This window comes from Nomia melanderi, chromosome 11, assembly GCF_051020985.1.
Source record: "Nomia melanderi isolate GNS246 chromosome 11, iyNomMela1, whole genome shotgun sequence".
In the NCBI taxonomy this organism is placed as follows: Eukaryota; Metazoa; Arthropoda; class Insecta; order Hymenoptera; family Halictidae; genus Nomia; species Nomia melanderi.
This window is the reverse complement of record NC_135009.1, coordinates 834,397-854,910: the sequence shown is the minus strand read 5'-3', so window position 1 is coordinate 854,910 and position 20,514 is coordinate 834,397. Positions and strand designations below refer to the sequence as shown.

The following is a 20,514-nucleotide window of genomic DNA, read 5'->3' as shown; positions in this document are numbered from 1 at the left end:
ACATATTTTCCTTCGTCTTTTTATGGAACCTGCCACTTCTTTAATATATTTTCTTCTAATGTGTTTTCCTAAATGTGTTCAAAAATGGTATTTCATTGTGTTATTCTTACTCTTTATTGCCTTATGGCACATGAAGTAAAATAGAATGAAATGAAGGCAATAAGAAATTGACAGAATTATATGACAAAAAAGTATCATTTTCGAACACGTTATTTCTTGTGTTTCATATGACAGAAATGTATTGTCAAATTTTTTTGCAACAATTCCATTCACAAATAAATATTCTTGACAACAGCCGATGTCAGAGACGAAGTTTCTCCGAAACTTGTACTACACGAAATGCGAACCTACAGGTTCTCGATGTTGAGTGTGTTACTGACAGATTGATGCTGTCAAAGCAGTCATTATGACAAAAATAATGCATGAACATACGCAAGCTTCAACTACAAAATTTAACTTTAGATCATTTTAGATCATTTTCTAGTCATACATAACTTTTTTTTAAATACTATTTTGTTTGTGATAGCAATAAAATTTAATATATTTTTCAAAAATTTACCCGGCTGTAAAACCTAGTTATGATGGGTTATGCAGATAAAGATTAAATCAAGTAATGTTGTTACTGATTGATTTAGCAAAGAAATTTCCTCATTGATTAATGTGCTTGACGCCAGAGGACATAATTTTATGCGCACAAATGATCACGTTTCCTTTTACGCGCGCATTTAATTAAAAGTATTTCTACTTGCAATTTTACAGATATTCAATAATAAATAAATGACTTGATTGTAATTGGTATAAATTGAAATAAGCAGAATGGCCCGCGTGTAATGAGTTCAAAACTTTGGACAATGGAATGTATTGAATACTTTGAAAATCTTCCTAACATTGCTCATATTTGAGGCTCTAACACCGACGAACCTATTGAATTCAGAATGTAAACTGTTTAATTCTACTCAAGCACCATCACAATGCTGATAGATTAATGTTTCGAGCAGGGACGGGTGCTTTATTTTGCTTGTTCCAGTAAATTCTAGTTTCCATTTGTTCGGTTGTGCAAATGTTCGCGGTACCGCCTTTTCAAAAATATCGCACTGGGCCTCGAGTAAATTGACAAGAGGACAGTATTCTCGAGCGATCAGTACAGTGAGGCCCCGGACTTATGTCCTAATTGGTTCCGGAATGGGCGACGCAAGTAGAAAAGGACGTAAGTCGGGGTCACACGGTAGACATGTATGCGTATATGCGACATAAATATTTGTACATATATTTACCAGATTAGCAGATACATTTTCTTTTAAATGTATAAAAACGATACAAGAGATTACACTTAACACGTTGACTGCCACAGTGGTCACCGGGAACCGGAGCTTCCAAATTGCTTGAAAACAATTACTATAAGAAAACTGATATTGAATCAAAATATTTAGTAACACGAGAAGCTATATAATAGTGTAATATGAATACTGCAATACCAAAACATTAATAATTATATTTAATACTATTTTCCTCTATAATAAAAGAATAAATGTCAACGTCTTAACGAATGTTTACGAAGAACTGAAGAGATCACGATATTTACGAATAATTCTGGAACGTACTGGATGGTCTTCTTTTATTGCCATTAAAATGCGTTCTTTATCTTTAAGAAACGCCCTCACAATTGTTTCTGGCTATTTTTAGTTAATCTCAAAACCTTGTATTCCACTATCAACAAGTTTTATTATACCTAATTTAGTTTCTACACTTACAGTATTTCTTCTTTCAACAATATAATGTACAGATGAGGACACTTGACGCTGTAGTGTCATTACACATACGTAAACAATGGTCTTAATTCTCGATTAATTACACTTGTGTATTTACGTTTACTGTAAATATATTTCTATAAGCTCTTAAACTGTGTAGAAACTATATAATCTAACATTATTTACCCATAAAAATTCTTTGCTCAAGTAAGTTTCAGATTGATTCAGTTAAAACTAAACACATAGAGCAAGAAATATTGGTTAAAACCAAATGACTACCGTGTTACATAGAGACGATGTAACTGTGAAACAACGTAAATCGGAGCCTCACTATACTCGAAAATCGGGATTGCAACTGGGTACTAATCGTGCAGTGGTATTGATTCCAAGTCGAGATAAGATCCGAGTTGCACTCTTCCGTTTGTCCTCCGTAGAAAAGGATAGTGCATATGAAAAAACAAGAGACCCGAATTTCGGAACGATCAAAACAAACAGATGAATGAGGGGACATAAATGCAATGTTAAACTTTTTTACTTTGCACTATTATTGGTTGAAACTATTATCACGCAGACTATTACACACACGATATATTTTGAAACTTATTTACTTATTCGATAAATTACAATAATTTATTTTCTTCTAGTAAATTGTAATTTAAAGTATGTCACGTTTGGTCTTGTTTTAATGAGAAGAATCTCACAAATACGTTAATAAAAGTTTCATTTACAAAAAACCCTCATAAAAAGGTTTTATCATTGCATTAATATTGGTTCCTGTTTTAACTCTTTGCGGTCGAATGTCGATGCAGTGGTGACTTCGAGTTTCGATATCTAAAATCGAAAACTGCAAATGAATAATTTAATTATTCAACTAACGAGAGACCGACGCGTGATATTTTTCTTTTAGTATTTAAGACTTTGATGCGTAATTCAGTTTTTTATGCAAAGAAATGGTAGAAGTTTAAGACAATCTCGTCCGCAAAGAATTAATAGAAAATTGTCGACCGCTAAGGGTTAACCCTTTGCACTCGGAAGCTTTTCACTAGAAACATTCGACACTTTCCGATGAAACATAGACGACATTATTTGAAACGAACTAATGAGAAAACGTACGTAAATTAATATTATATATAACACTTTGTAATTTGTCATCAAATCAAATGGTGACTGAGAGTCACCTTTCGAGTGCAAAGGGTTAACACTTAATCGGCCGGTGGTTAAGTGAGAGAATTTTCGTTGGCGACCGATAATATTTTGTAAGTTTGTAGAAAAAAAGAGGTAAACTATTAATTCTGTTAACATATGATCCTTCTCACGAAAAATATGTGAATGTACAAAGAAATTGACAATTGTTATGATTAATAATTTAGTTATTAAACTATTGTATTAATCTAACGAATCTGACTAATCAAAGCACCATTGTTGCGTGACCAATACGGAAATGGATTAGAAATGAAGATCACTGGATGACGGATGCAAATCACAGGAATTCAGACAAGTTCCACTTCTTGTAAGGACGCACGCAATTTTTCGAATGAGGCACCGCTTATCTACAACTCTCCTTAATAAATACATAATAAAACTAATTTGTCTTCGAATTGACTATTGTGTCCTAACTAGCAAAATCATTATCACCTCATACAAGCTGGTTTTGTGTTTCAATAAAATTTTGTAATACCGTCATCAGTGTGAATTAGCTTGAAACGAAAGACGTAGAGGCGAGAGGGTGAAACGGAACGGTTGGATAAAACGGAACACTAACGTTTTTCGTATATAATACTTGTGCACTATCCTGCAGTCAATCAAAAACTATAACGAGGACTTATTAGGTCTATGGCATACAATATCAGCTCAATACCAGCTCATCCGTTCCCATTTACCCTACACGCCCCTAGTAAACATTTCAGAAATACATTTGTGGAAAGTCAATGAATAAATTGTAAGCTTAATTATTGTGGCGCAGGAACAAAAAGGGTAGACCACAGTTTATAATCTCTTGACCGCGCCCTCTTTCTGCGTCGAGACAGAAGGGTCGGCGTGGTTTAGGTGACAGGTAGCTACCGTCCGAGCTGGCGTTAAGCGTGCGGCAGGTATTAAGTAGATTTGTCTGCAGGGGTTGGACAGAGTTATGATATCAATTCTGGTTCTTGAAAGTTATAAAGAACGAAAATAGAGTCGCAACTATTATCAGGTAAGGTAATTTCGGATGAAATGACTCTGTGAGTGAGATGGCCTAATCTCATTTAGATTTTCAAATGTATATTTTCAATTGCTTTCAGTGGTATACTGAATCTTTCTCAAATGCCTATTCAACTATTCTTCTTAGATGTATTTACTTTCATACATATAGTTTATTTTTATTAGATGTTAATGATATTTACGATGTAATAGTTCTTTTTTAAGAAAGTGGGCCACCTCTCCCCGACTTATCTTATAACACTTATCCATGGAACCGATACAGAATCGATGTAATATCGGTGCTGAACAACCGGAACCGAAACTGATGTACTTAATAATAGGGTGGACCAAGGCGAATCGGATCAGTTCAGATTTAACAGTGACAAACTATTAGTTAACCCTTTACACTCGAAAGTTTTTCACTAGAAATGTACAACATTCCTCAATGAGATATAAACGACGTTCTTCGAAACTAAAAAACAAGAAAACGTACGTAAATTAAGAAAGAAGGCTATTTCATTTCAATATTCCACGTATCGATTTATTATACGAAGCATAATATTCTATAATATATAAGACTATAATTTTGCTATATCAAACCTAGTGATGACTAAGAGTCACCTTTCGAGCGCAAAGGGTTTAAACTTAGAATCAACACCTTTTTCATAAACTTCTTATTAATTAGACATTCAGCTTCAATAGTAATAACAAAAATAAAATATCAGTAAAAAAACTGGAATTTGGGGTGAGTCGGATATTCCTCACTTTCCAGTTTTTGCTTATAAAACGAAGATTTTTAAGTTATTCGAAAATTTTCTACTGATATTGAATCTGAACGTGTATTAATAACAAAATAAAAGAAAATGTTCATTTTAAATTTTAACTATTAGTTTTTCGCTGATCATTCGGAGATCTAAAAAGGAATTCAATTTTGTATAAAAATTTGTTGTTTCATTCAAAATTGTACAATTTAATGATAATAAAATCAATTATTGGCACATTTTTTGCAAATATTCTTGTAACAAATATTCTAATAACTTGTAACACTACATCTATTAACACAGGTTTCGTGACGCGACTTTTCGCAAAGATTGAACCCAATTTTTTCATGGTGGGTGGAATAATTTTTCATTACAGTAAATGCAATAATTCTCTGGAAGATCCTGTATATATGTTACTATTTCATTCGTCCTTATTAATCTTCATCTTTCTTTTAATAGTGTCCTGCACTGATCTAATCTTTAAGCTTTTTTGTTGTTTCTCAAGAAGTATCATTTTATTGACAGGTGAAGTCAAATGTAAAATTGGTTTTTTAAATTATTCGACAAGTGAGTCATCTTTGTAGGGTTGTACAAAATATGCGATAAAATCCCGGAGTTTGATGTACGGTCAGTTCTTTGGGTTTGACTCTGTTTGACACAATAATGTCTTTTATTATATCTAGGCACCTTGATCCCTGAATTGTCCTTTTTTTGAAGGTCTATACATAAATAATCATGAAATTTATAATCATAGACATGAAAAAATGAGGGAAACTTGAGATCCGATTCGCCCATTCCGGTTTGATCCGAATAGCCCTGTTTTGAAGGATTTCAAAGTTAATACGATAAATGAACAAAATACGATATAATAATCTAATGTACATTAAATACTGAATTTAAACACCTTAAAGACTAATAATAATCAACACATTTGAATTTCCAAACTTAGCTTGCCATTTTAAATGTGAAATGCCGAATTACGTATTTTAGACTAGCCACAAATTCGTTGCTTTCGCTTCGATTTTAACACGTGCTGGTGGCAAACACCGATTTGAAACAATTGAAGATGTATTGGATTAAGTGTAGGGAAGGTGCATGAAGTAATATGGACGGCCATCATGCTGATTTCTATAATACCGTAACAAATGTGACCGATATTCTTATTTTTCTCCGTTTTACCTCGTGATCCAATTCGCCTCGATCTACTCCACTGTTGCGTGATATGCTTTGTAGAATAATTTGATTAACGACAAAACTAATTATTATTATTAGTTACGTGACACTGAATTCTATCTGTGAACCACTGAGTTAATTCTCTTGTGATACTTCACTTTACGACCACCAATAATCGTGAATTGACTTCAGTCCAATTATAAGTGTTGGACTTTATAAAGTTTCAATACAATTCTGTTGTAGTAGAAAAAATTCTAATATAACCATAAAAAGAAATCATACGTCAAGTTTTAAAGGAGTCACTGTAAAGAGGAGACTCCAATCTTTAAATCCGTGGTATTCTTTCCATTCCAACAGATCCAATTTCTATTCTAGTTTTACTTGTAAACAAATTTTGTTACGCCTGTACAGATGTCTAAATTCGGAAAATTTTTGAAACGTATTTCAGCTTTTCCATCTGTTACAAAATGTATAAATGTTTTAGAAAAAAATAAACTCTGAACTGCGAAAATAGAAACTTCACATTTCAACACTAAAACTACCGAGCAGTCAAAAAAGATTTTCTTAATTTTTACATAGTTTGCGTATTACTGTATCAATTCATTTAATAACATTTTAAGAAACCATATGTTCCTCCTCAATATTTGGAAAAATAGAAATTCTAAATGAGTCATTTTAACTCGCCTGGTAGTTCTAGTGTGAAAATAAACTAAGATTGAATATTCTGCGTTTTTTTTCTTGAAGTTGTAACAGTTTAAATATTAACAATTAATTAAAAAATTTTATTTCGATTTTTATCAAAAATTTGAAGTTATTCTAAAAACTGTGCAATGAGAAATGGTCATTGACTTAATGTTACTTGCAATATCAGAAAATGATCTCACTGATACTTATTTCTTGTTCTGTTCTATTTTTAGCTATAACTGGGATGTTTTACACTTGCTTTTTCACGGTGCTGGCACTGCTGTTCGCCATTTGCATGAAAGGATTAATGGCTTCGTTAAATTATGAAAAACCACGCTGGATTCTTGAAGAAAGTCTAATAGGAACCAATCCAGGTAAAATCACAGATCTTATTTTGTATCTATAAGCATTTTCAAAAAGCATGAATACTGTGGGACAAACAACTTTAATGCCAGGGAAACTGGAGATTCCAGAACAGAGTTACATCACGATTAAGTACAGGGAAATTGTATGCAATTGAATTCTTAATACATGACTAAAAATTTCGAAAAACTTCCGGTACAGGATGATAATTCTATTAAAAAATATAACAAGATTCAATAGAGAACTTTATATATCTCTATACATCCAGTTTCATTAAAAAATTTAGAATAATTTTTTAAGAAAAGTAATAAGTAAATATTTTTGAGAAAATAAAAATATAAAGATAAATATTGTTGCAGAAGGAAACTCAGAATACAAAAATTTATTTAGTACGTTATTTATAATTTTACTGAACTACAATGTAATTATACATTTTTTTAAATTACATTAATATTAAATAATGATTACCTATGTAACATATAAATAATTGATGTAATTGTTACATTATTTTAGCTTTGTACAAGACAGTAACTGGAAACAATCTTGAAGATATTTCAAAATTACTACATAAAAGTACTTAACACAGTACATTATGCAATCACGTTAGGTTAATCAGAAAATAACTGAAAATAGTTATTTTTTAAAGGTTAGACAATTAAACCAACTGTTGATAATGGATAAATAATTAGAAAACAGTGAAGAAATTATATCAGAAATCTAGAGGCAGTTAGCGTCTAATGTATCAACATTCATTTTAAATATAAGAATTATCCGAGAAGAATTTGAAAAATTATCAGTTAATTTAGCATGATGAATAAGAAGCTTTATTTTCAAAGAAAACACAGGTAGAAAACTATCTAAAATAATTCAGACGTACAATAAAGTTCATATTTTATTTTTAATATAAAAAATTAGTAAAGATTTCATAATTAAATTATTCCTATATTTCTTCTCTCTCGTAACTAACCATGAATATACACAAAGGTTCAATTGAATTTTTTATCGTTTTGTATGTTTTTATTCATGTTTCCACCTGATAAGAGGCATTCATATTGAGACGTAACTGTCTGTACAGCCCCACATTCTTTCATTTATGACAATAAGAACAGTACCATATTCATAAACCATTATTAATGTTCTTGTTTCATTTTTCATTGTAAATCTATCCAAACATAGATTTCTTCATATTATTTTAGAAAAATGAGGATCAACGTATAATTTATTTTATCTGTTAATTTAATCAATTGAAAATGCGATAAAGATGTTGTTAAATTTTTAAAAATATGTTGTTTCATTTAGTAAAAAAAAGTACATTTGTATTTTGTAAATGTATGTATGGAAATAATAAAGTCATAGGAAAATAAAGTTTGGTATGTTATTCAACACTTTACTTTCATTCTAATACTCCAAATAGAATTTAACAAGTTGTTTTCCATTACACAACAAATATTTACCAACATCGAGGTCTTTCCGTATTGATTAGAAACTTGTGACCCATGGTTTATCGATATGAGTATATGTCATAACATGTTAAAGAAATAAATCAACTGGTCAGTGAACTTTGAATCGCGACAGTGAACCAAACGAAATAACTTTCGGAACAAGCATAAAATTAGTGTTAATCAATTAAATTGAACACGTTTAAAATGTATTCAATTACAAATAATTCCGTAAGCAAATTTTTTCTTGTGTTTATTGAAATGTTTGCTTGCACATTTTTAAAAAATTCAATGATGTAGCAAGTTTACAATATATGATCTCATTTATACTGTAGATTCACATTTTTATGCACAGAGAAGAAGCTAGTTTCTTTAAGCAGTCGTGTTGTTGTTTTTAATATGAAAATTAATTTAAAATTGAAGTTGTAATTAAATTTCAAACTAACTCTTAACTTTTATATTGTATATCATATTGTACAATATTATATTACTATTACACTCACGTTTGTCAATTATCTGATACGGAGTAGTAAAGCTCACAGATAGCAATTTAAAATTCTATTACTGGTATACGAATTTTAAAATAAAAAGCATTCAAAACGATAGGACAATAAAGCGTGGAAAAGTATTTATAAAAATATTCTAAATAACTACATACTTGAATAAGAATTTTCTTATGCTACCATCTAAAGATTTAACTTTGTAGCAGCACATAGTTCACAGCCCAAAGGATCGAGAAAATTACTTGCAGAGGTTAAAGCAAAAGTTCAAAACTTTCATTGTGTTTTCCCTACAATAACGCTCGCTAACCACGTACAGCTAGGAGACTACAAAAAAAATCGCAAGAATCACGTAAGCACCTCTATGTCCAAAAATGAAGTGTCAAGGGAGTTTGCCCCATCTAAATCAAAGCGGGTCAGGAACAGGAAAATTCCAGCATGGCGTGTCAATCTAACACCCACCCTACCGATATCTAATGTCACATATACTCTATTTCGGGATTTTACGGGATCATACCCGAGGCAATCCTCCATCATATTTTATCAGGCAACTACCGATCAGGCCCCGCCTAATAAAAAAGCGGACGTTTTTCTTAAGTTATAACTACGTTTTCCTCTTGATATGACTTAGATAGCTTTCAGTCAGTTCATCTACCTATAGTCAGTGTGCCGATCCATGTACAGACTTCAATAAAAAAAACTCCAGAAAACTGCACTTACACTTTTTCTAATCCATGGCATTAGAACTTGTGTCCAGTAAGGAAGACAAATACTTTGCTGGAAACATGTATAATTTCACTAAAATGTTCATGTCAAGTACAGCTAAAGTGAGTTACGTATTATCGACAAATAAACTGTCAAGAAACTTATTCTTTTGAAAACTCGATTTTTCTGAATTTTAAATAAAAACCTTTTGCTTTGAATAACTTCAGAGACAAACATTATTCTGAAAATCTTTTATTAGGAAAATCGTCGAAGCTCTACGCTTTCATTTATATTACACATAAATTCGTAAATATCAAAATCAAACTTTTGAATAATATTGTTTACTTAAAACATTTTTTTTAATCCTATGTTACAATTGTTCAACGTAAAACTTAATGGTTATGTATAAATAACTGGATAAAATTAGGAGGAAAATTGATAAATTACCTTCAAAGATATTAATTATAAAAGTGTAGAATTGAATAATGTTTATTAATGATTTTACGTTGAATAATCTGTTATAATTATAATACATGTGTAAAAACACTTCTGATAATTTCTACTTACCTCAATAACCACCTTTTTATGTGTCAATAGGTCTAGGCTTTCGACCAATCTCGAACAATACACATGAAAGATCGTTAATTTGGTACAGTTCATCAGATCCAGCGTCCGTGCAAAAATGGACGGGCTTGTTAGACAAATTTTTAGAAGGTAAAGTATATAAACACTTTTTCACCGAACAAAATTACAAGGTCTTCTACACTTTCTCAAATGAAACGATATACTTTCATTGCTTTAATTTTTTAGCAAATAAAAAGAGGAATTCATCTGTATATAATAGTTTATTTTTTAAATAAAACAGGCCTGTGCAAAAGCTGCAAATAAGCACCCTATAGAATATTGCAGTGCTCCGCACCTCTTATCTTCCGCGGCACAACAACGGTACACAAATAAAAGCTTGCAAATACATAAATTACAATAATACGTACATGTTTTTATTAGATAAAAAGCACGATACAATAGCTCTATGTATACAGATATTTACTTTTATTTAAGTTTTATATAAAGCAGTTGGAATTATACACCAACACAAGAACGAAAATATATAGTTATAGATTACATGTAAAAAAATGTCCTCTTTAAATTTAAATATAAAGTTTGTTGTTTGGCATTTACTTATGCCTATTTAATCAAAGTTAATTTAAACATAATAGATAATTTATTAATGAGATATTTGAGCTTGTTTTGATGAACATATACCTTTTATATTTGGCTCTATATTAGAAAATGCTACCCAAAGTTCATGGTCAAGACCTTTAAACACGATCGTTTGTCATTTTTAATTAGAACCAGTGTTGAAAAACTTTATTCGCATAAGTATGTCGTAGAAAATAGGAGCAAAATTACAATAGCCTTGCTGGAAATTTGAGAATATTCTTTCTTATCTGAAATCTAGATATCAGCGAATGATATTTCATTGAAGTTGAGTTTCAGCGTTCCGTCGTTCCTCAATTCTATAAATTCCTCTCGAATTTGAGAAGATAGTGCTTCTTAGAATTTTCGGCATCGGCTAGAAAAAGATTTCTTATCTTATATATTGCTCCATATTAATCGTGAAAAAATAGCGATTAAATTTCTCTTGCAGCAAACTTAAATGTTGTTGAGTCAGATCCAGAATTAATTGTTTGTTTCTAATCATGGACTTGCAAGTCTCTTGGAACATTTCTAGAGATCCTTTTTGTAATCTTCTCTGCCAAAGTTCGAGCTTATTTTTAAACCCCATTAACTTGTCGGAACACGTCAGGTAATTTTCGCTTCGACCTTGCATTTTTTTATTCAGTTCATTCAGTTGCTCAAAGATATCAACGATATATGCAAGTTTGGCCATCCAGTGATTATCTTCAAAAAGTTAACGTAGTTCGGTCATATTTTGTTTTAACAAAAACTCACGAACCTCGTTGCGAAGCTCAAACAATCTACTCAAAACTTTGCCTCGGGATAGTGCACAGATGATTAATTTAAAAATTCGCGAATTAAGGGCTCTTGATTTAATAATGTTTATGATAGGAATGCATTGATTCATCGGTTGCAATAGTTCCGTAGGCAAGTTTTTGATCATCAATGCTTCGCGATGTATGTAACAGTGTGTAATTTCTATATTAGGATTTTGCCGTTTTACGCACGAAATAAAACCTCTTTCATTGCCCATCATTGCCGCAGACAATCGGACACAAAGATGCCGACGCTCGAGCATACATACATACAATGTATGGTAACTACATGTTTTTGTTTTGTGTATTATTTCAACTTAGACAAATTGCATATTGGCAAAAAGTTAGAGGAATATTTGACTTAGAGAAATTTCTAACTAATGTGATGGTTAAACAATTTTTTTATTCTCGAGAAAATCATCGCGGCACAGCGGTTGCGGAGCACTGGAATATTGGATTTATCAAAGCCTTCGCAACATTCAATAAAATTCTACTGTTTTTAAGACATACATATCTAAAATATTTTTCCATATCTTTCATATTTCTTAAACTTTTAATTCTTCTCGCTTATACCGGACACACTGTATATTTATAGGTCTACCGAACATTAGAGACCGTTCTATCCGGAGAGAATATAGGAAACCGAATGGACCTAGCAACTATCCTCACCACAGCGCGATCCCACTCCTTACGTTTAAAAACATTCTGCAGGGGCCCTCACAGGCACAGAAGTTCGCGACGTAGTTGACTGACATGTGACTGAAAAAGTATTAAGTGAGCACCTCATTGAAGGGTTGGGCTTAGGTGGCTGGCAGCAAAGCTCATTCTACAGAATTGTATCTTTCATCGACTGGCTCCTCCTTTCTCTAACCCTAATGCTCGGTAGACCTATACTACACACATTTTGACATTGGGACATGTAAATATAGATATTTTTATGAATGGTCGCTTGTATCCGGGACGCATAAAAATTCATTTTTTTTTTATATTGTTGATTTAGGGTATAAATACAAGTTAGCATGTATCGTGAAACGTCGATTATGCGAATATGTAAGTACAGGTTACCTGAGGGACCGATTATCGGGCACAAATTGTGTCAAATATTAATACAATGTAATAATGTTTATATTTTGGAACACGAATTAGCCCATTCGATGATAGCATTGCTTTCAAGAACAGTCTTCGCGATTACAATATTTTATTAAATAAAATATATCATCTTTATAAGATACAAATAATATTCAAAAGAAAAATCTCCCCGACTTCCTGCACATTATACCATCCGTTACAATATTGGATGAAAACATAAGTAAATATAATTTATTTTCCTTTGCACAAAATATAAAATATTGATCGTCACAAGTATGTACTACCGGTAACAAACGTGTTAATTATTTCATCATATGTTTGCACATTCAATATTTTTTTGCTGGATTATTCAAAAAATCGATTATCGGAACGAATACGTCTCCCTATTATTTCGAATAATCGACATTTTACTGTAAGTAGTTTTACATACAAATAACATGTCTATTTGGTAGATATAGGATAAAGTTAATGTTAAAAGTTATCGCACTGATTGCCTTAACGGTCATGGAAAATTTAAGCAAATTGGACAATTTGTTTTCGTGTAAATATAGAAATGTTAATAGTGGAATCGCTGTAATAAATTCAGTTATACTTTCTAATACAATGAAACGACGTTTAACCAACTCAAACCAGAGCAAGCTGAATTCAGATGCCCAAAAATCCGAATAAACCAGGAAATTTGTTACGGATATAAATAAGACAAATATATTTTAATATTTATTACACAGTTCATATAAGTACTTCTACAGCAATATTAATAGTATAAAGCAAAAGATATACGGCCAGCAACGAAACTATTCGAACGGTATGCATGCTTAGACAAAATAAATATTCCATACTTTATTTATATATTGCTACACATTTTTTAAATTTTATTGCATTTATATACCACGAGTGCAACTTGTTTCAACAAATAGAAATATACGGTGTACAACTTCTTTAACCCCTTACCGTACAATATCGTGTCAGACTCGTGGTGAAGATCTCAAACCGAAATTAACAAAAGTAATTGAATCTTTTGAATTCACTTGAATTCAAATGAAATATTATATTTCTGGTATCAATTGTTACATTTCGAATTAACTGTAGATATAGATCAATGTGATATTCTATTTTGTTTCCAGTAAATGATTAATATAAAAGGAATTATTGCGGACGCGGTGCTGAAAGAAATCATAGATTAAGGGGTTAGTGATAATTTATTTCGTGCCATGCTGTACAAATACTTTCGTTGCTTTGTGATACCCACCGTAGAAAAAGACACTGTAAAAAGATTAGAATACAGTAAACAGAATGAGATGAGAGATACAGAGTGATGACTGGAACGCATTGACGTAGAGTCTACGTCGTGGACTTGGACTCAGGACCTATATTAACACTAGGTTTACGGAGTGCGTCAATTCGATGCGTATTGAATTTCGTAATAGTCTATTTTGAAATGCCTAATTTCCAAAATCTAAACGAACGAACATCAATTTTTCTAGGAACAGTAGAAAGTAATAGTAAAATAGTACAATAGTAAACCTAGTGTTAATAATCATTTTTAGAGAAAAAGGCACTATGTTTTATAATTTAGATAAATGGAGTTCCACTGTACATTAACCTTTTGCACTCCAATGGCCACTCTTAATGGCCACTTGATTTAATACACACAAAGTTATAAAGTTTAATACATTTAATATTTATAATTTTGTATAATGCATCAATGTGTGAAATATTGAAACAAAAAAATCTTTGCTTCTTAACCGTTTGACAGCCTTGAATAACTGACTGTACATTTGAATTTTACTGATGCTCGTCAGTTGCATCGTTTACTTTTCTTAACAGTAAAACTAACTAACAGTTAAATTGACTTTTTGACATTCCTCTGTAAAAACTTTAAGATGGCATTTATTGAAACTTCGATTGATTTGTAATTCAATTTTCATATTGCTATATCAATTACTTTAATAATTTTTCAGTGAAACAGCTGTTATCTTTTAAATAATTGCAAAAAGAAAAAATCAGGAATGGGTCATTTTGACCCGTCCGGTAGTTTTAGTGTTAACGTAAACCATGTAAGTACTTTTTAATCATGTATTATTTTCAATGATTTTGATTGAATAACAAAAGCATTATCGCACTACTTAGAATTTGCCTCCATATCACACTGCTTAGATCTTCCCAACAAGGTTTGTTTCAGAAGCACTGAGATTTAAACGGTTAATCTATGTGCGATTTCTCATTGAATTGCTTTCCAAGTATGTCGTTTGTATCTCATCAGAAGATACTGACAACTAGTGAAATATTTTTGGAGTACAAAGGGTTAAAAATAAATTTGTCTTCGATTTTGTGGTATTTTTATGATTACCGGTACAGCTATCAACGTATTAAATAAATTTTCTTTAAAATATTTTTAAAAATAAGATAAGATGAAGTATCAAGAAATTTGTTTAACCATTTTAATACGATATAACATCTCTTTAACATTAACGACATTGATTCTTGGCAGAGTATATCAACTCGTCGGCCTTACCGAATGGCGGTAGAAATCAACAAATTTGTAATTACAATACACCAGTGAAGCCTGGACACGTTTGCGCAGTTGAGGTGAATAATTGGGGACCTTGCTCGCCTAATGAACAGTATAGCTTCAATAATTCAGCTCCTTGTGTATTCATTAAATTAAACAGGGTATGTTATAAATCCTTATAATTAATTCTTATAATTAAATAAGAAAATAGTACGTGTAATTCAAAGAGACGGTAATTTAATCAGAATATCAGTAAAAATTATTTTTAAAATTAAATCCTGCTATAATATTATCTTCCGTTTGAGTGCTGTTGTTTGAGTGCTGTTGTCTCTCGTGTTGTTTATCAGTATTTTTACAAAACACACTTGTACTGCTAAGTAATAAAAAATGTTTAAACCTGTAATATTATAACGTAATAAGTTACAGTTACCTATGATATGTATATACGTACCTATATAAAATGATGTTTTATATTTTTTATATTATGTCAAAGAAAACCATTCCGCACTCAAACGGTTAAGATTATACGTATGAAATGTTAACACTTAACTGGCTGATCGGGTAAAAATACCCATTTGAAAAACTTATGTAAATAGCCGGGTAAGTACATATTAACTCCTTGCCTTACGATGACCAGCGAAATACATGGTGAAGATTTCCAGATTAAATCAATAAAAATCAATGTTCTTCATTGCACATGTACCAAAGCAGAAGACTGTTCTGCTATTTTCAATATTTCACCTTCAAAGTTAATATGCACTTACAATGAATGAAATGTTTATTAACATTCCTTGCGAATTATTGATAGTAAAGTTAATTGGTCTAGTTTAGTTGAACAGAAAATCATATGACAAGGGGTTAATATCTGTTTAGACTTTGTTGTAGATTGAAGTCATTTCTATGTTATTAATTATAACAATTATCAATTTCTTTATTTTATATATTGAGTTGATGTAAAAGTTTTGACGTTTTTTTTTATAAGAAATAATGCAACTAAGTAAAAACAAAGAAAGAATTGTTTTTTATACACGTTATAACAATTTAAACACAGATGTTATTTATTTCGAAGAAACAAATTTTATTGTTAACCGCGTACAAGAACACGTCAAATTCTTCATTATACAAATATTAATTTGTTAATACATTGAAGATCAAAGCTTCGAGAAAATATATTATACATTTTGATCAGCTTGCAGAAAAGAATTTACTTTCTAACAATACATCTAACATATTCTTTATCTTATCGAATTTTACTTATGTATACGCTTCATTGTCTTTTCTTGCATCAAATACTTAAGCATTTTAGAATAAAATAAAAAAGTGTAGGTAAAGAATATTTTTTGAAATAAGTAAATATTATACACAAAACTTGTTAAAAACAAAATTGATTATCTTAATGAAAAAGAAGTTTCTTAAACTTCATTTAATTACTTAAATTTTTATGAAATATTTATTTCACTCATCCATTAATTTTAGAACCAAGTCTCATACTTTTAACTGATAATTAGAATTTTTTATTTAAATTAATAAAATCTCTACTATTAAAGTCTTCATTCTGGTCGTCTATTATTTATTAAAAGCTTTAATAATTATTATGACACTTATTGTTAGCAATCTAAATATTGTTTCTGGTGAACAATTTTGATTGGTTCTAGTATGTATTAATCAATAAACGCTTAATTTACAGATATATGGTTGGATACCAGAATATTATAATAACACTGTAGACTTGCCAAAGGATATGCCAGCGAGTCTTGTCGAACACATTCAGTCCGTTAACAGTTCAATGGTAAGTTAATTGCACTAATCGCAGTATTAAGTCACCAAGAAACGACACTATGTAATACTGATTTTACAATTTTTTTCATAAGATTCTAAATTTTTCCATTTAAGATTGAAAAAACAGTTTTTCGAGCAAAACAGCGATTTTAAGTTAATATAAAATTATTATATAACCATTTAAGAATATTAAAATTACTCAGAATAAATTTTTTTATTCGAAAATTCTCCGCATCGACAAAATATTAAGAAATATTTGACTAATAAATTACTAATCCTTATAAAGATATGAATAAATTGACTTTATAAAATTTGATTATTTAATTAACAAAGATTACATAACTTAGCAAATTCAAACATGATCCTACATATTTTATAACTCCTTTTTACTTTGATATTTAAACGCTTTACATTTACACTCTAAGTGTTAAATTATCTAATGTAATCATATGTACGTTTATATACACCTACTATTGTACAAATTGTAATCAAATATTTTGTACATTTATTTTTATTTCTCATTTTATCGGTAATATGTTCTTTTCTGTGTTCTAGTTGAATACCGTGTGGGTATCGTGCAAAGGAGAAAATCCTTATGATACTGAAAATATTGGTGAACTGAAGTACTACCCAGAAATTCAAGGATTTCCAGGTTATTATTACCCGTATACGAACATTCCTGGTTATTTAAGTCCTGTCGTTGCGGTACATTTTCTGCGCCCAGCAAGTAAGTCAATCATAATATTATAAAGCAAATTTATTATTAAAAAATAACGCTTCGAATTATAACGAATAGTTTTCTTCATAAACTTGAAACTCCTACAAAGAACACGGAGAAATACAATCGGCTATTGTGCTCAATATATAATAACAAAATCTATCAATATAATAATAAATTGAGTTTATAACAAAGACATTTTTCAAAAATATTACGGTAGTTAATAATTCTTTTACCATTATATCTTAATACTTTTTTTTTTACTTGGAATAAGAAGGGGAATCTATCTATGTAAAAAAAAATATATAGGTACATTTCTATTTTTTAAAAATAATGCAATTGCAAACTGCACATGCACTATTAGACTTCTGGAAAAAAACATGGTTCTACAGATTTAGTACACTTCTATTTGTGTATTCAAAAAGAAGGAACATTTTATCAGTGACAATAGAAATAATTTTTGTCTCTTTAAATACTCCTAAAATTAAAAAATTTTCAGAATCCATTAAGTCATTTACACAAAAGCAATATATATTTTTATATAAAGATAAAATTTACTGCTTCATTTTTGTACTTCAAAGCATAAACAATTTATTTACACTTCAGAATTTTTTATCATTAAAGCTTATTTAGCATAATTTGAAATATAAATTTCAAAAATACATCAATACATCATCAGTATCGAACAATGTAATACTGCATCAAAATTTATAATCATGTTTAATATTTCATAATTAGATGTGATTTGGGAAAAGCATAATGAAAAATTTTCAATTACCTTTCAGGGAACAGAATAATCAATATTGAATGCCGAGCATGGGCCAAAAATATTATATATAGATCCAATTTTAAGGAGAAATCTGGAATGACACGCTTTGAACTTATGATCGATGAATGACAATATCTGTTTTCTTAAAAGGAAGTTCAAAACTATCCGTTAAGTTAGCAAACATGGTACATGGAAAATGTTCAAACGCTTCAAAAACTGTGTGAACTATTTTAGTTTCAAAACTACGGTAATATTCACAGAAAAGAAGAAAGAATTAGACAAACTCAAATCTTCAACGTTTGGTGGTCTGAAAGAAATTGACATAATACCTTTTGCTTTTGCTATGTTTATCATGTGGTAAACACTGCATTAAAACATAATAAGTAATACTATTGGGATTTGTTAATATTATAAAAATAGAAAAATAATAATGCTATGTAGGGTGTTTCTAGACAAAATTTGACTATTCAATTTTATATAATATAACACCTTTGTATAACTCCATTAACGAAAAAAAGAAAATCTGTATAAACATACTGACCTGTACTTACTATATATACAAATATTATATTACAGCTTTAAAAATATATTATTTCCAATTCAGAAGTAAACAAAATAGAGATAATTAATAGTCACTAATACTTTTTATATTGAAAACATTTGATTGAATACAATGAACTGGATAAAAATTATTATAAGCAGAAAAAACTATGTGCAGATACAATACTACCAGTTTCTTTCATTCTTACACTTATGACCTACTACGATAAAAAGTGAAACATGTAAAGAAACACATTACCTCATTATGGTTCTAATACTGTCCATTTATACCATACTATGTACATAAAACTTAAGATATACTACAACTAATTAAGTTGTATTTTACTCAGAGTGAGTAAAAGAAAAAACTAAACCAATGAATTATAATTTAAATATATTAGTCTATCAGTTAATAGACTAAGTAGCAAAGTACTGAAATGTTTTAAGATTTCTTATATTTTGTGTTTGATAAAAAGTATATCACATCTGTGGTCAAACAGCAAATTATAATATATGTACCTATGTTTTTGTCAAAGATATATGTTTTTTTATAAGAATGTAGATTAAAGGAACATCACGAATAAGTTGATTTAACTTACATTAATCATTACATAAGTATTAAAACACAAATTTTTAAGAACATTATGATGTTTGATAACTGAATAGTCATCAAAATTCATGCTTTGATATTCCGAAAGCTAAGTACACATATTACATGTTGCCATTTGATTAATATTTTAGTACATGCCACAATTCATTATCAACCAGAATAATGTTACTTTCATTATAACATAGTTATAATATTTTATATTACTACTTTGCAAATTTTATGACACTAGTGAAAAATATAAAAACACAAACAATGATACAGCAATTTCATATTGAAATGTAGTTCTGTAAATACAATGTTCATCAACATGAATATTTTAAATGTTACTGCAATTACAACTTAATAATATTATTCGTAGTTTTATCATTGAAAAAAGTTTTTTTTTTAAATCAGAATTTTTAGAGAAAATTTTTAGAGAAAAAAGAATATGTCGTTTTCCTTTATAAAATATGCACATGTGATATAAAAACGATATATTTTAAATGAACAAAATTGAAATCAAATATGATTGCACAAAAATCACAGAATAATATGATAATATAGAATATAAAAGAAGGGTACAAATGTCAGAAATATGTTTCGGTGTAGCTACTTACTAAATGTATGTACTTATATCGTTTATAGTGTTTCCCATAGAAGAGTGTTGTAATTTATGTCAGTAATGATAACAATGTATTCTGTTAAATAAATAGAACAACTTTTTGAACTGAGTAAGATTTGAATAACTATTGTATGTTTTATTATTACATATTTTGTATCAATCAGCATAGATTCATAGTTATTAAAAAACATTTCTTGAAATAATTAAATCTTAAATTCAATTAAAACATATTTTACTTAACCTGTAATTCTAATTGCGAGAATCTTTCTTTAACCAGACTCCATTTTAAGCTGTCAAATTTTCATTGAAATTTCTCCTGGTAAATCGAATTTCATATTAAGAAAAATTATA

At 29.8% G+C, this 20,514-nt stretch overlaps 1 protein-coding gene across 2 annotated transcripts in view; it reads left to right on the top strand.

Annotated features, from left to right (window-relative positions):
* LOC116427728 (sodium/potassium-transporting ATPase subunit beta-2-like) overlaps nt 1-20,287 on the top strand; it is a 46,632-nt gene extending 26,345 nt beyond the window's left edge. For both annotated transcript variants that reach the window (XM_031978428.2, XM_076372367.1), the window contains exons 2-7: nt 6,778-6,918; nt 10,149-10,265; nt 15,126-15,307; nt 16,834-16,935; nt 17,481-17,652; nt 18,429-20,287. In XM_031978428.2, the coding sequence (XP_031834288.1) occupies nt 6,778-6,918; nt 10,149-10,265; nt 15,126-15,307; nt 16,834-16,935; nt 17,481-17,652; nt 18,429-18,541 (827 nt within the window). In that variant the 3' untranslated portion in view covers nt 18,542-20,287. The remainder of the gene's footprint in view (nt 1-6,777; nt 6,919-10,148; nt 10,266-15,125; nt 15,308-16,833; nt 16,936-17,480; nt 17,653-18,428) is intronic.
* Nucleotides 20,288-20,514: the final 227 nt, after the last annotated feature.